This window comes from Manis pentadactyla, chromosome 12 (genome assembly GCF_030020395.1).
Source record: "Manis pentadactyla isolate mManPen7 chromosome 12, mManPen7.hap1, whole genome shotgun sequence".
Lineage (NCBI taxonomy): Eukaryota > Metazoa > Chordata > Mammalia > Pholidota > Manidae > Manis > Manis pentadactyla.
In genome coordinates, this window is record NC_080030.1 from 25,567,894 (window position 1) to 25,581,371 (window position 13,478).

At 43.0% G+C, this 13,478-nt stretch overlaps 2 protein-coding genes across 2 annotated transcripts; both read left to right on the top strand.

Moving 5' to 3' along the window:
* Nucleotides 1-670: 670 nt before the first annotated feature.
* LOC130680119 (olfactory receptor 7G2-like) lies at nucleotides 671-1,606 on the top strand. Its single transcript, XM_057490243.1, has one exon. It carries the CDS (start codon nucleotides 671-673, stop codon nucleotides 1,604-1,606), a length of 936 nt encoding a protein of 311 aa, XP_057346226.1.
* A 10,175-nt stretch (nucleotides 1,607-11,781) lies between these two features.
* Nucleotides 11,782-12,729, top strand: LOC130680117 (olfactory receptor 24). The gene has a single exon (XM_057490240.1). It carries the CDS (start codon nucleotides 11,782-11,784, stop codon nucleotides 12,727-12,729), a length of 948 nt encoding a protein of 315 aa, XP_057346223.1.
* The last annotated feature ends 749 nt before the right edge of the window (nucleotides 12,730-13,478 follow it).

Genomic DNA, 13,478 nt, shown 5'->3' on the forward strand with positions numbered 1-13,478 from the left:
TAGGATGCCTGGCACTGGTGCTCTCTTATGCATCTGTGTGTTCCCAGCACACAATGTCACTCTTCGTATCTGTCTATTCAGTATCTTATGCATTTCATCCTTTCCCATGCAGCTGGGTTTTTTTTTTTTACCATATAATGTCTCTCACATTAAGGGAAGATGATCCTGAAGATGAGACAGATTCCGTAATTTCATTCTCATCTTTCTGATTGCCTGGAGGTGTTGAATACCCTGTGGGAATAAACCCATGTGGCCTTTATTCTGCTCTCAGGACTTGCTGAAGTGTGTCAGACAGTCATTCTCAATAAAATGTGGGCTGATGGACCTGTTTTTGAATGAAGAGCAATAAAATGAGGGTAGAGAAGGAGGGAGGGAAGAAGGATAGAGAGAGATAAAAGGAGAGGAAAAGATTTTTGTATTACCTGGGGTTGATGGGATGCACAAGTGTGTTTCTAGGATAACAGTTCTCAGTCATTAGCGTAGGTCAGCGTTATCTGCAGGGATTTTTAAAACATGTTACTGGGCACCAGCCCCGGGATATATCATCAATAATACAGAGCAGGACCCAAGGATTGGCATTTCTAACAAATGCCCAGATGCTGTGGCTGATAAACAGACCATGTGTTTTATTTTCTTGTCACCCAATATTTTATATAGGTTCATTAACTACATGGATCCCAGAAATCACACAGATGTTTCAGAATTCATCCTCCTTGGACTGACACAGGATCCAGAACTGCAGCCACTCCTTTTTGGGGTATTTCTGTCCTTGTACCTGGTCACCGTCCTGGGAAACCTGCTCATCATCCTGGCCGTCATCTCTGACCCCCACCTCCACACCCCCATGTACTTCTTCCTCTCCCACCTGTCCCTGGGTGACATCTGTTTAAGCACAACCACAATCCCCAAGATGCTGGTAAACATCCAAGCCCAGAATCAGCACATCAGTTACACGGGCTGCCTCACCCAGATCTGCTTTGTCCTGGTTTTTATTGGTTTTGAAAACTGTCTCCTTGCAGCAATGGCCTATGACCGCTATGTGGCCATCTGTCACCCCCTGATGTACACGGTCATCATGAACCCCCGACTCTGTGTTCAGCTGATTCTACTCTCTCTGCTCCTCAGCATCGTGGATGCCCTGCTCCATAGTCTGATGGTCTTGCGACTGTCCTTCTGCACAAACAGGAAAGTCCCCCACTTCTTCTGTGAACTTGCTCAGGTCATCAAGCTGGCCTGCTCTGATACTCTCATCAATAACTTTGTGATATTTGTTATGTTTAGCCTATTTGGGGGTCTTCCTCTCTCTGGGATCATTTATTCTTATGCTCAAATTGTCTCCTCTGTTTTGCAAATGCCCTCAGCAGGGGGAAGGTATAAATCCTTTTCCACCTGTGGGTCTCACCTCTCAGTTGTTTCCTTGTTCTATGCAACAGGTGTGAGTGTGTACATTAATTCTGCAGTTGCTGGCTCTTCCAGAAAGGCTGCAGCAGCCTCAGTGATGTACACTGTGGTCCCACAAATGATGAACCCCTTCATCTACAGCCTGAGGAACAGGGACATGAAGGGGGCCTTTAGGAAACTCATCAGGAGGATCACTCTCCTTTAATGAGATTGTCATCCTATTTGTGTCAGGTCTAGAATGAGTCAAGAGAAAGTCCTTATGGTGTTTCAGAGTGTCTAGTTTTTCAATTACTAAGATTCTTTAAAATGACTAGAAAACATGATGGCTAGGGGCCTGTCAACTTAGGCTTGAAATATGATTTTGCTCTTTGTCTCACTCTGGGATGATTGACAAATAATTTCAGCTGTCTAAACTCAGTTCTGGGCCATGTTCCATACCTGGGCCCTGGGATCCTGTTACAGTGTGCTGGGGAGAACATTCTCAAAATAAAATGGAAGATGGTGGTTAGGGTAGCAAGAGTATGTAAGCGAGGCCATGGTCCTAGGTGGGAATTAGCATCTGCCTTATTCAGTTGTCAGGACTGTGTAGATCTTTTCCCAGATTTAGGCCTACTGACAGGAAGGGAGCGGACTTTCTTACCCCAATTTGGTCATTATTGAGACATATTTCTATTAAACTGTTTCCCAGAATGATATCAGAACCCACTAGACAGGGAAAAGACAGGGGACATCTCCTGTCCAGTTAGAGCAGGATAAGGGCCTCAGGAAAGGACAAAAACAGGATGCTTACTGAGAGCCTCAGGAATGTGCAAAAACATGATGCTTGCGGTGTGAATGTCCTTGCATTTTCTTTCATTTTGATGGCAGATAGGCACGAGCATGCTAAATTTGGTAATATAGACAACTTTCAAAGAGATTCATCGAAACAATGGACAGCATTCCAGTGGGGACCCATAGATATTAGGAACTCTGCTATGTCTGGGATATACAAAGACCAGACATGGGCACTCTTGTCTCCTCCCAGCATGCACTGAAAGTTCTGTATTTATGCTTTCTCTGAATAAAAAGCCTTTTTCTCCTGCTTTCTTGCCTTGAGCATTTGCAAAGTTCATTCTTTGACTCTGTGAACAGGAAGCCAGTATCACCACTATACTCAGTTTTGCCTTACACAGTATTGGTATGGTTAGGTTACCTCACTTGTTTGAGTTGATTTTGAGATATATGAACTCAAGCTGAAGAAGTCTTCAGTTATTAAAAAAAAAGGTATAATTCTTCTCTATGGACATGCTACCAAATTATTGGAAGTATAACACAATTTATCATTTTACAGGAAAGATGATTATCTAGTAACGCCATTTTCTCCACCCTTTTCTTCTCATGAGCATGACGACAGTTGAGAACCCTTATTCTTCTGTGTATATGTGACAATCAGCCAGGCAGGTTCTCTGAATAACCTGGCAGGGTGCTGCATATGTAGATGTAGGGCTTTCATAAGATCCTACAGCTAATGCTATTTGACAGGAAGCATTTGACAAAGTAAACAATTTGTCTTTTCTTTTGACAATGTACTACTGCCATTCAAATCTTTCTCACAATCCATAGCAGAACCTGTCAGCTGATGTCACCAGGGTCACAACCCACAGACCTTCCTGACCTTCAGTCCCCCTTTGCTTCAGTGACCTAGGCCTAACTTGATGAAGAGTTCTTCCCAGCGGTTGCACTCCATAAATCTCATGAGTAGAAGATTAGGTTATGAGTCATGCCACATTTCAAGTGCTGGAAGTGTTCATAGTTAATACATGTTTGGGGGATGTTCAGGGGAGGAAAAATTTCCCTCATGAAAAATTAAACATTAACCATTAATGTTTTTAATTCAATGGTGTTAGGTACCTTCCTGCTATTGCAACTCTGGGGCTCTTTTTCCCAAATATTTTGCATCTCCCAATAGAAACTTTGTAACTGTCAAGGCAACACTGCCAATTTCCCCTCCCTCCAAAACTTGGTAATTTCTAAATAACTTTTTGTGTCTATGAATCTCTTTGCCTTAAAAATAAAACAGCCATTTTTTTAATAGCAAAATGGATTTATTTGGGAATAACATAGGATTTCAATTTGGGCCATGCAGGCAGGGAAAAACCATAGTCTAGTGCAACAAACAAAGGACAGGAGCCTTATTTTATGGAAAAGGAGAAGGAAGTTGACAAGGGTTGTTTTGTGGTGAAGCAGGAGCACAGGGTGATGACAGTTGCTCTTTGGGTGAATTGCAGGGCAAGTTGGTCTCTCGAAGGACATGCAATGTGCATCATTTCTCTGTTGGAATCTGCAATTGATGGGGAGTGCTGCTGCTCCAGCTTCTAGCTTCCTGATTCTCCTTAATGAGGTTTGCTTTTATTCCTTTTCACATATAGTACAATATATATCTTCTGGTGTCAGGCTGACTTTGCTCAGCATAATGTTTTCAAGGTTCATCTAGATTGTGCCATGCATCAGAATGCCATTCCTTCTCACAGCTGTATAATATTCCATTGTGGGGATGGTCCACACTTTACCTATTCATTGGCTGATGGACATGGGTTGTTTCCACATATTGGCAGCTGTGACTAACACTTCTTTCATTATTGATAAATGAATATCTCTTTGAGCCCCTATCTCAGTTCTTTATAGTGTACAGTTATACTCTAAAGTAGAATTGTTCAGTCATCTGATAATTCTGTTTAGCTTTCTGAGGAAACAACAGATTGCAGATTCTTTTCCATAGTGGCTGTAACATTTTCTCATTCCCACTGGCAATGCATTAGGGTTGCCAAGTATTACACAAAAGTTTAAATTTGTGATGAATTCCAATGTAGCTAGTTTTCTGTTCATCGTTCATGTTCGCAGTGTAATATCTATGTGTGCCAGTCACAGTTATTTAGACATTCATAGGGTTGTGAATGTATTTAGTGTATCCAAAACTATCACCTCTATCTAGTTGTCGTATATTTTCATCACCCCACACACAGGCATGCACACACACACATCCCACACCCATCACACACTGCCTTACAGATCCTGACTTGAAGTGACACAGCCTGGGCACTAAGACCTTATAAATACCCTGCCTTGATATCCCCTTTCTGGAACACTATTGAGATTCTGTCAAGATGGGCTTCTCCCTTGCTGCATTAGATCTAATAAACTTAGCATGCCTCTTCTAGAGCATTTTCCTGGTGGTGTTTTGAAGCATCAACAGCTGACAGCACCTTTAAGACAATTGGTTCCATGGTCCTTTAAAAGTCCAGTTGGGGTACAGTGACACCTGTGAGATGGCACTGTGGAAGGGTCTAGCACTTATTTCCTCCCAGAAACATCAATTGAAACAATTATCCAGGCAGGACAATAACTTCCCATGAGCTCGTGAGTCCAGTTGAAGGATTGTAGCACTGAGCAAAACACAGAAGTAAGAAAGGATGCATAGAAGTAAGACAGGTTTACATCACCTCTGCCACCCCTCCTGAGGCCAGGCTGCCTGAACAGACTCCCTCCTGGTGACAGAGGGAGAAGGCAGTGAACCACCAGCCTCACTATTTGGGCTGGCACAGATGCCCACCATCGTCAGGCTGGTTCTCCTTGCCCCAGGACCCAGCCACCCCAGCACCAGGGGGGCTCCAGCAGCCCCAGGCTCCAGACAGGCTCCCCCATCCAAAGTGACTGACCTCAGACCCTGGTCCTGGCTCACCTCAGGGCCAGGCCAGATCCCCTTTTGCCAGGTCTGCCCCAGCACTGGGCTGAATGCCCTGACCCCAGACTCCTGGCCTGTCCCAGCCCCCGCCCATTCCTGTGGATCTATAATCCAGACCAGCTACCCCAGACACAGGCTCCCAGCACACTGTGGCACTGGGCCATCACCTGTGGTCCTGGATACCATGGCCCAGGCATGCCCCCAGCCCACCCTTGCCTCTGGTTGAACCCCATTGCTCCAGGCCCAGGTGGGGTCTCAAGCACACAGGCTTTGACTCTCCTCAGTGCTGAACTGGCCCCTACACCCAGGCCAAGTGCCACACACCCAAACACCAGGCCCACCATCCCGTAATGATCCCCAGTGCCAGGATCCAGGCCATCCCATTAATGCTCAGGGGCCAGGCCCACACATGAATCCAGGCTGGTCCCCATGTATCTAAACCCCAGTCCTGCCCACCTGCTGACTCAGGGCATAGCATAAGTGTGCCAAAAGATGCCAGTTCTGTTGGTCAAACATGGTGTAATATTGACAGTTTCATAAGACTCAGCCTAGTACTATGTTCTTTACCTTTGTCTTTAATTATAGGTTTTTAAATTAAGGGTTTTTAAAAACTGGCACTTAATGTATCAGTCAGTTCCATTGGTGTTTATTGAGTGGACACATGATCCAATTATCTTGCAATGAACCCATAAAACTGAATTCCAACAAATGCAAAGGTAGACTCCCATGATGCAACCCTGGGTCCTGCGCAGCCCCCCTCTCTGTGTGTGCCCATTAGGGGAGATTCTATTTGCTGCCTTAGCAGAACCAGGAGGAAACCATGGTGTCTCTATAGAGAATTGCCCCCTTGAGGGGAAGGCAATTGGAAGCAGTCTTGTTTCTTGGTGTTATATCACTGGGTAAATGTAGGGAGATGTTTCTTGGTTCCTAAAGTGGTGAGGAAGACTGGCTTCAAGGAAGAATGGAAACCTCCTCTGTGACCAGCCCTGGATCTTGGAGAGACAGAGTTTAGGAGACCAGGGGAGCTTATTCCCCAAGGACAGGAAAGTTGGTAAATATACAACTTGTCCCAAGTTGCGTCCTGAAGACCTAGAATAGTCAATTTGGGCTTCCTGCTGCCTTGTCCCAGTCCCCATAGGAAACTGAACTATTCTGGGAATGAAGGCAAAATTGGACATTTTGTCTAACAAGGAGCCTTGGGAATTGATTTCTCATGGGCCCAGAAACTGTAAATATTCCCTCTGTTCCTACCATTTAATCTTCTAGCCCGGCTTTTCTACTTTGTACCAGGGTTATGTCTACCTGTGCCTCTATGAGGCATCCTTCTGCCTCCCAGATCTAATGCCACCACCTCGGTCCCCTCCTGGAGGCAGAGTCAGCATCTTATTGTCCCTCACCAGGGAGGGCACTGAACCAAGTTTGATTCATGCCTCTGTGCTGATGTCAAGGAGAGGAAAGATAGCCCAGTAAGTGGACTTGGAGGACCAAGGAGAGAAAGGAGAAAGACAGAGAGAGGGAGAGAGAGAGAGAGAGAGAGAGAGAGAGAGAGAGAGAGAGAGAGAGAGAGAGAGAGAGAGAGAGTAGGGGAGAAGGGGAGGCTGGGCTCCACAAGCAGTAATATCTGTGGTGCAAAAGCTGGTGAAATTGGCAGAGGCCGTGCAAACCATTAGTTTTTTCTTCAGTGGTGAAATCTGCCATGTGTGTTGGCAGAGCAAATCTCCAGGAACTGGGATCACCTGCCTGTTCTGTGGCTGCTACTGTATGGCTTTTCTTCCTTTTTTTTAACTGTCTCTGTACTTTTCACCTTTGCCAGTTTGTGTGGGATAAGATGTGAGTCCTGTGTGGGGAACCCCAAAAGGCTGGAGAAGCTGGTTGTTCACCTCACTTTTCATTTCCTGGTTGAAGGGAACTCTTTCTGGCTGGAAAGGTCTGTCGTGGTGCTGAGCAATGCCGGCTTGAGGAATGGGTTGACGTTGGCCAAATGGACCTGTTGCTACAATTTCTTAGGTGGACTCTAGAGCACTCACAGGCCTGTTTTTGTTCACAGATAGCTCTTTAGCGTTGATCTTTGTCAGGGAACAGAGGGACAGAGGTACAGAGGGACAGAGAGACCCTTATGTTGCCACTTTGATGTCTCAAGCTTCCTGGCTGCTTTTAATCAATATTGGATGGTTTAAAAATATCCTGTAGTTATAATGAAACATAAACCTGACTGTAAAAGTTCTCAGTGAGTCTTCCTAGCAAGTCATTGAACCTCAGGGGATTCCCCAGACCTTCAGCTGTCAGACGTGTGGATGATCTAGTGAACTGTGTTTGCTTTAATTACATAGTGCACCAACTCTCTACAGTTTGCATCCATGGGATTCACTAGCATGACTTGAACTCAATGGAAAAATACCTGCTCATCCTTCCACACTGATTCTTGGATGGCTTCAGTGTCACCCTATGCATGGCACTGCAGCTCTGTTGTGATCAGTCCCTGGAGGTCGAAGTTATCCATAAAATTTAGATGTGATGTATCCAAACCCTAGGAACCAACTCACAGAATGCATTCAGAAATGTAAACTAGCAAGAAACAAGCTTAGTTTCCATGCACTCACTTCCTTATTCCTTTCTGTAATAGCTCAAATGGAGGTGGAGGAAAATGTCATAGCAAATCTTGACACCAGTCCAAGTCTGGATTTGGGGCAAAGGAAGTTCACACACTAGGTGAATTGCTGACCACATGGGCCCTGATAGGAACAGATACTTACTCTGGACTGGGCTTTACATCCTGGGTGGCAGATAAAGATGTTCAAATTACTGGAAAAGAACTGAAGCAGAATATAGTGTACCAACTTGGACCACTGAATCACATCAGAAGAAGCACATTTTCAGCCTCAGGGTAATAGTGTGGGTCAGAGAGAGCATTTGAAACAGTTGTATAAAACAAATGAGGTACATGAAGGCATGAAGTGCAGGCTTATACACCTTCCCAAAGATGATCTCACTCCATCCTGAGGGGTCTGGGGGATACCTCCTCCAGAATGGTTGCTCCACCTTTCCTAGAAATCAAGAAAAGTGAGATTGGAGGAGGATGGTGTATGACTATGTGATTCTCCCTCACATCATCCTGCCTTAATTTTTTCCTTTCTGATGCAGTGGGTGCCAGGTTCAGACATGACCCCTAATCAAGAGACTGTAAGAACACTTTTATTTACTTTTAAAAATACTTTAATAGAATTATAGTTGGCATATTATATTCTATTAGTTTCAGGTGTACAACATAGTGATTTGACATTTATATACATATGAAATGCTCACCACAATAAGCATAGTTGTCATCTGTCACCATGCAGTTATTTCAACATTATTGACTATATTCCCTGTGCTGTACCTTTCATCCCCATGACATTTATTTTATAACTGGCATATTATACCTCTCAATCCCCATCACCAATTTGCCAGGAGCCCTTCATCTGGCAATTACCAGTTTGTTCTCTGTATTTATGAGTCTGTTTCTGTTTTTTTCTGTGTGTTTGTTTTAGATTCCACATCTAAGTGAAATTATTTGGGTATATATATGGTAGTTCTCTTTGCCTAGCCTATTTCACTGAACATGATGCCACCTAAGTCCCCCGATATTGTCACAAATGGCAAGATTTCCTTCTTTTTATGGCTGAGTAATATTCCATTGTGTATATGCATCACATCTTTCTCCGTTAATCTAGAGATAGACAGTTAGGTTACCTCTATGTGTTGGCTCTTGTAAATAATGCTACCAAAGGGGTGTAGATATCTTTTCAAGATAACATTTTCATTAAGAAACTGTAACTATACTTTGAAATCTTTATGGCAGAATTCCTACGATCCTGATGATTTAGAATTTTGCCTTCAACCAAAATTCAAAATTTTGGGTACACCAAAAATTTGGGTGTGCACTTCAGCAAAATCAGGATTTACCACTAATGCAGCTATTTCACCTAGTAGTCAGTATAGCTGCTGCTTCTCTGCTTATGTAATTTTGGCCTTTATAAATGGGAACAGGCAGAGGGAAGGCACTTGATTGGCTATGATTTCTGCCTACCCTCCAGACCAGCACAGCGGCAGAACAAAGGTCTGAACGATAGGCAAAACAAAATGATAAATGGATAAATAGAGGAACACAGGCATACCTTATTTCAGCATGCTTTATTTTATTGCACTGGGCAGATATTTCATTTTTTTACATATTAAAGATTGATGACCCCTTTGCCTCAGGCAAGTTCATTGGTGCCATATTTCCAACAACATTTGCTCACCTCATGTCTTTGTGTGTCAGTTTAGTACCTCTCACAGTATTTCAAGCATTCTCATTGCTATTGCATTTGTGGTGTGGATCAGTGGTCAGCAATGACCATTCGCTGAAAGCTCACATGATGGTTAGCATTTTTTAGCAACAGAGTATTTTTAAAATTAAGATGTGTACATCATTTTTAGACGTTATGCTTTTGCATATTTAGTAGACCACAGTATAGCCTAAACATGACATTTATGTGTCTTGGGAAACCAAAACATTCATTTGACTTGTCTGATTGATATATTTGCTTTATTGTGGTTTTCTGGAACCAAAGCTGCAATATCTCTATGGTGTGCCTGTAGTAATTAAGGGCAAATGAATAAATAAATAGATTAGGCAGTGAGGGAAATACAGTATTACACTGGTGGCTTGGGACAGGGCCTGCGTGAAGGCTGCTATTGTCTCTTAACTCAATTATACCAGATGTCTGAAAGAAAACAGTCCTGCTTTTGGAACCAAACACAGTCAAATGGAAGCCTGCAACTCTGACTACTGTGGTCTGGGTGACGCTTTGGTCATACATTGTGATCATGGGCTAGATTAATTTCTTGTGACCAAGTGGAACTCTAGTAAGGTTTCCATTGTCTTTGAGTATTATTTTTTAGGTTGCATCTATTGCCATTCTACAAAACTGTATCAGGAAATTGCAGTAAAGCCTCTTTGCTGTGTAATAGTAGTGGAAAATGACTGGCCTGAGGAAGAGCTGAATTTTGCAAAACATTCATTACTTTCTAAGCTCAATTATTTTGTACGAGTTTCTAGTGTAATGTATAAATGAAGGTAGATCAAAGGAGAAAAACATGAAAATGGATGTGACGACTTTATAGGATGGATTAACCATTTATTGAAATTTATCCATATTCTACATTGGCAACACCAGATGTTAAGCATATGATCTTTTTGCTGTAAGAGTCTTAGATAAAGATGTGGGTGAGGGGATTGCCTGTGTGATAAAGAATTTATCCTCGCTCTAAAAGCTTCTGGGAGGTAATCTCTGAGTTCCAGGAATGTCATGCTTGTTAAGAAGGTCTTGGTTTTCATGGAGATCCTGGGTCATACACTGTGTGACCTGGGGTAGGGATTGGCTATACCAGATAGTCTTAGGGAGGCAATGGCCCCAACAGGAAGTCATAATGTGATTTTGAGGGGGGATTTGAGTCATGTCTTATTGGCTGACATGAGTCATGTGGGCAATCAATCATGCCTATTGATGGAGCCTTAGTAAAAATTCTGAGGCTCAGGAAAGCTCTCCTGATTGGCAATATTCTGAGTGCATTGAAAGTAATACAGTCTATGAGGCCTGGGAGGAGCAAAAATAAAGATTCTATATTGGGTTGTTTTTTGGACTCTGCCTTGTGTGAGTCCTCTATTGGATGATTTTAATCTGTACGCTTTAGCTGCAATGAATGAAACCATGAGTATGACAGTTGTATGTCTCTCTAATAATCATCAAATTGTGAGTTGTTAAGGGAACCTCTTAAACATGCATTTCATGTCCCATTGGAGGCATCTTTTGGAATATATTCCTTCTAACTTAATTGTAGGCCAACTACCACATCCTGATTCCCAGCATTTTGTGATTCTCATGTATAAGTATTCACACAGTGATCAATTTTAAGTTACCGTGAGTACAATTAATTAAACTTCAAGTATCAGTTCTTGTGAATTAGTGTGAGTCAACTTCCACATACCTTCCCTGTTCCAAGTGGTTTGATCGAAATCTGTTTATTTCTAGCATACCCATAGTACCAATCTTCAAGTTTATTTTATATCCATTATTTAGTCATTACGTATAATCTTTTATCATTGATGCTTGACATAAAATGTGTAAAATACCCAATATTTCAATTCTGAAAATGAATATAAGAAACTTATAGAATTTTTATTATAATTACCTCTCTTATACTATCTGTGGTCACCTAATATTTTAATTCACCTTGTTCACATACATTTTATGATGACTATGTTTTACAGACTCAGTGGTTTGTTTAAAATTATCCTACCAATATACCAATTTCATAATTCTTCGAGGCTTCTTGGACATCACTTACTCTGGATTCAGTTTATTTTAACCTGAAGCATATCCTTTTGTGGTTCTTTCAGCAAAGATCCATGCATGCTACCTTCTCGTATTCTTTATCTGAAATCGGAATATTCGGTCAAGGTCCCCTGAAGTAAGTCTTGAAACCTGTACTTTATTAAGAGCTCAAGGTCCAAAACATATATAACCTAGTGTTGCAAAGAGCACAGGTAGGAAATTCAGTAAGAACACATCTAATTTTCCATAATAATATTCATAGCATTCATGTACCTTCCCTATTTCAATAGTTCCAGAGGAGTCATGCCAATGGAAGCAAGGAACCACACAAGTCCATCAGAATTCATCCTCATGGGGCTTTCTGATGATCCAGAGCAGGAGTATCTCCTCTTTTCTCTGTTCCTTTGCATGTATGTGGTCATGGCCATGGGGAACCTGTCCATCATGCTGGCCATCAGCTCAGATGCCCACCTCCACACCCCAATGTACTTCTTCTTAGCCAATCTCTCCTTGGTTGACTTTGGCCTGGCCACCAACACTGTTCCTAAGATGCTGGTGAATATCCAGACCAAGAGCAAGTCCATCTCCTATGCCTGCTGCCTGACCCAAATGTACTTCTTCCATTTTTTTGGTATTGTTGACAGTGTCTTAATAGCCATGATGGCTTATGACAGGTTCGTGGCTATATGCCACCCCTTACACTATACCACTGTCATGAGTCCCCGCCTCTGTGCCCTGCTGGCCAGTACCCCATGGGTGTTTTCCTGCTTCATCTCCCTCACTCACATCCTCCTGATGACACGCTTGGTTTTCTGCGGCAACAATGAGTTGACTCATTACTTCTGTGACCTCACCCCGCTTCTCAGGCTTTCTTGCACTGACACCTCAGTGAACAAGATGTTTGTGCTCATCGTGGCTGGGCTGGTGATTGCCACACCTTTCCTCTGCATCCTGGCTTCTTATGCTCGCATCATCATTACCATCCTGCAGGTTCCCTCTGCAGGTGGCAGGAAGAAAGCCTTTTCCACCTGCAGTTCTCACCTCTCTGTGGTTGTCCTCTTCTATGGGACCACCATTGGGGTCTATCTGTGTCCCTCATCTGTACGCACAGCCATGAAAGAGAAAGCCTCTGCTGTGATGTACACTGCAGTCACTCCCATGCTGAACCCCTTCATCTACAGCCTGAGGAACAGGGACCTGAAAACGGCCCTGAAGAATCTCATCAACAAAAAAATCACCTCATCTTCCTGAACACAAGGACACCTGGGAACTTCCCAGAAAGTATCATCACAGCATCGAGGGTCTTGGACAAAAGTGTGGAATTGCATGGTTTGGAAGAGTTGAATTTTGAGTTGCAGAAGTTTAAAATGAAACCTCAAGGTGATCTTGTAACTATTTTCTCAATTACCGGGACCAGTAAGGGTCCTAATGGGGTATGCTTCAAGGTGTCTTCCCAGAAATATCAGTCTTGTCTTACCAGATTGGATTTATACTTGTTCTGAATTCATTTAGCACTCAACAAATGTTTGTTGAGTACTTATTCTGGGCTTGGTGTTCCATGCTGGTCATAAAATGGTGATCAGGAGAGACAAGACACCTACTGCTTGGAGTTTATTGTTGGGTGGGAGAAGATACTGGACACTTAATTATAATAGAATGAAATGTGAACTTGGCAGGAAGGATAGGATACAATAGGAGCACGCAACAGTGTGTAAGGGAGAATCAGAGAAGGCTTTTCTGGGAGAGGTGATTCTAAACCAGAAAGGTTATAATGATGTTTTTCAGGCATATATGAAGAGGTGGATGTCACACAAAGAAAACAGCATGTGAGAGAGCAGGTGAGAGAGCAGGACATAGAGAGAGAGAAGGATGTATTCATGAAGTCAAAGATCAACATATGGTGATAACTCAGGGATGCCAGGTCGAGAAAGCATTAGGGCCCTCCTAAGAGTGTGGACTTTCTCCTGAGAAGCAGGCAGTTAGTTTGACTTCATGGGACC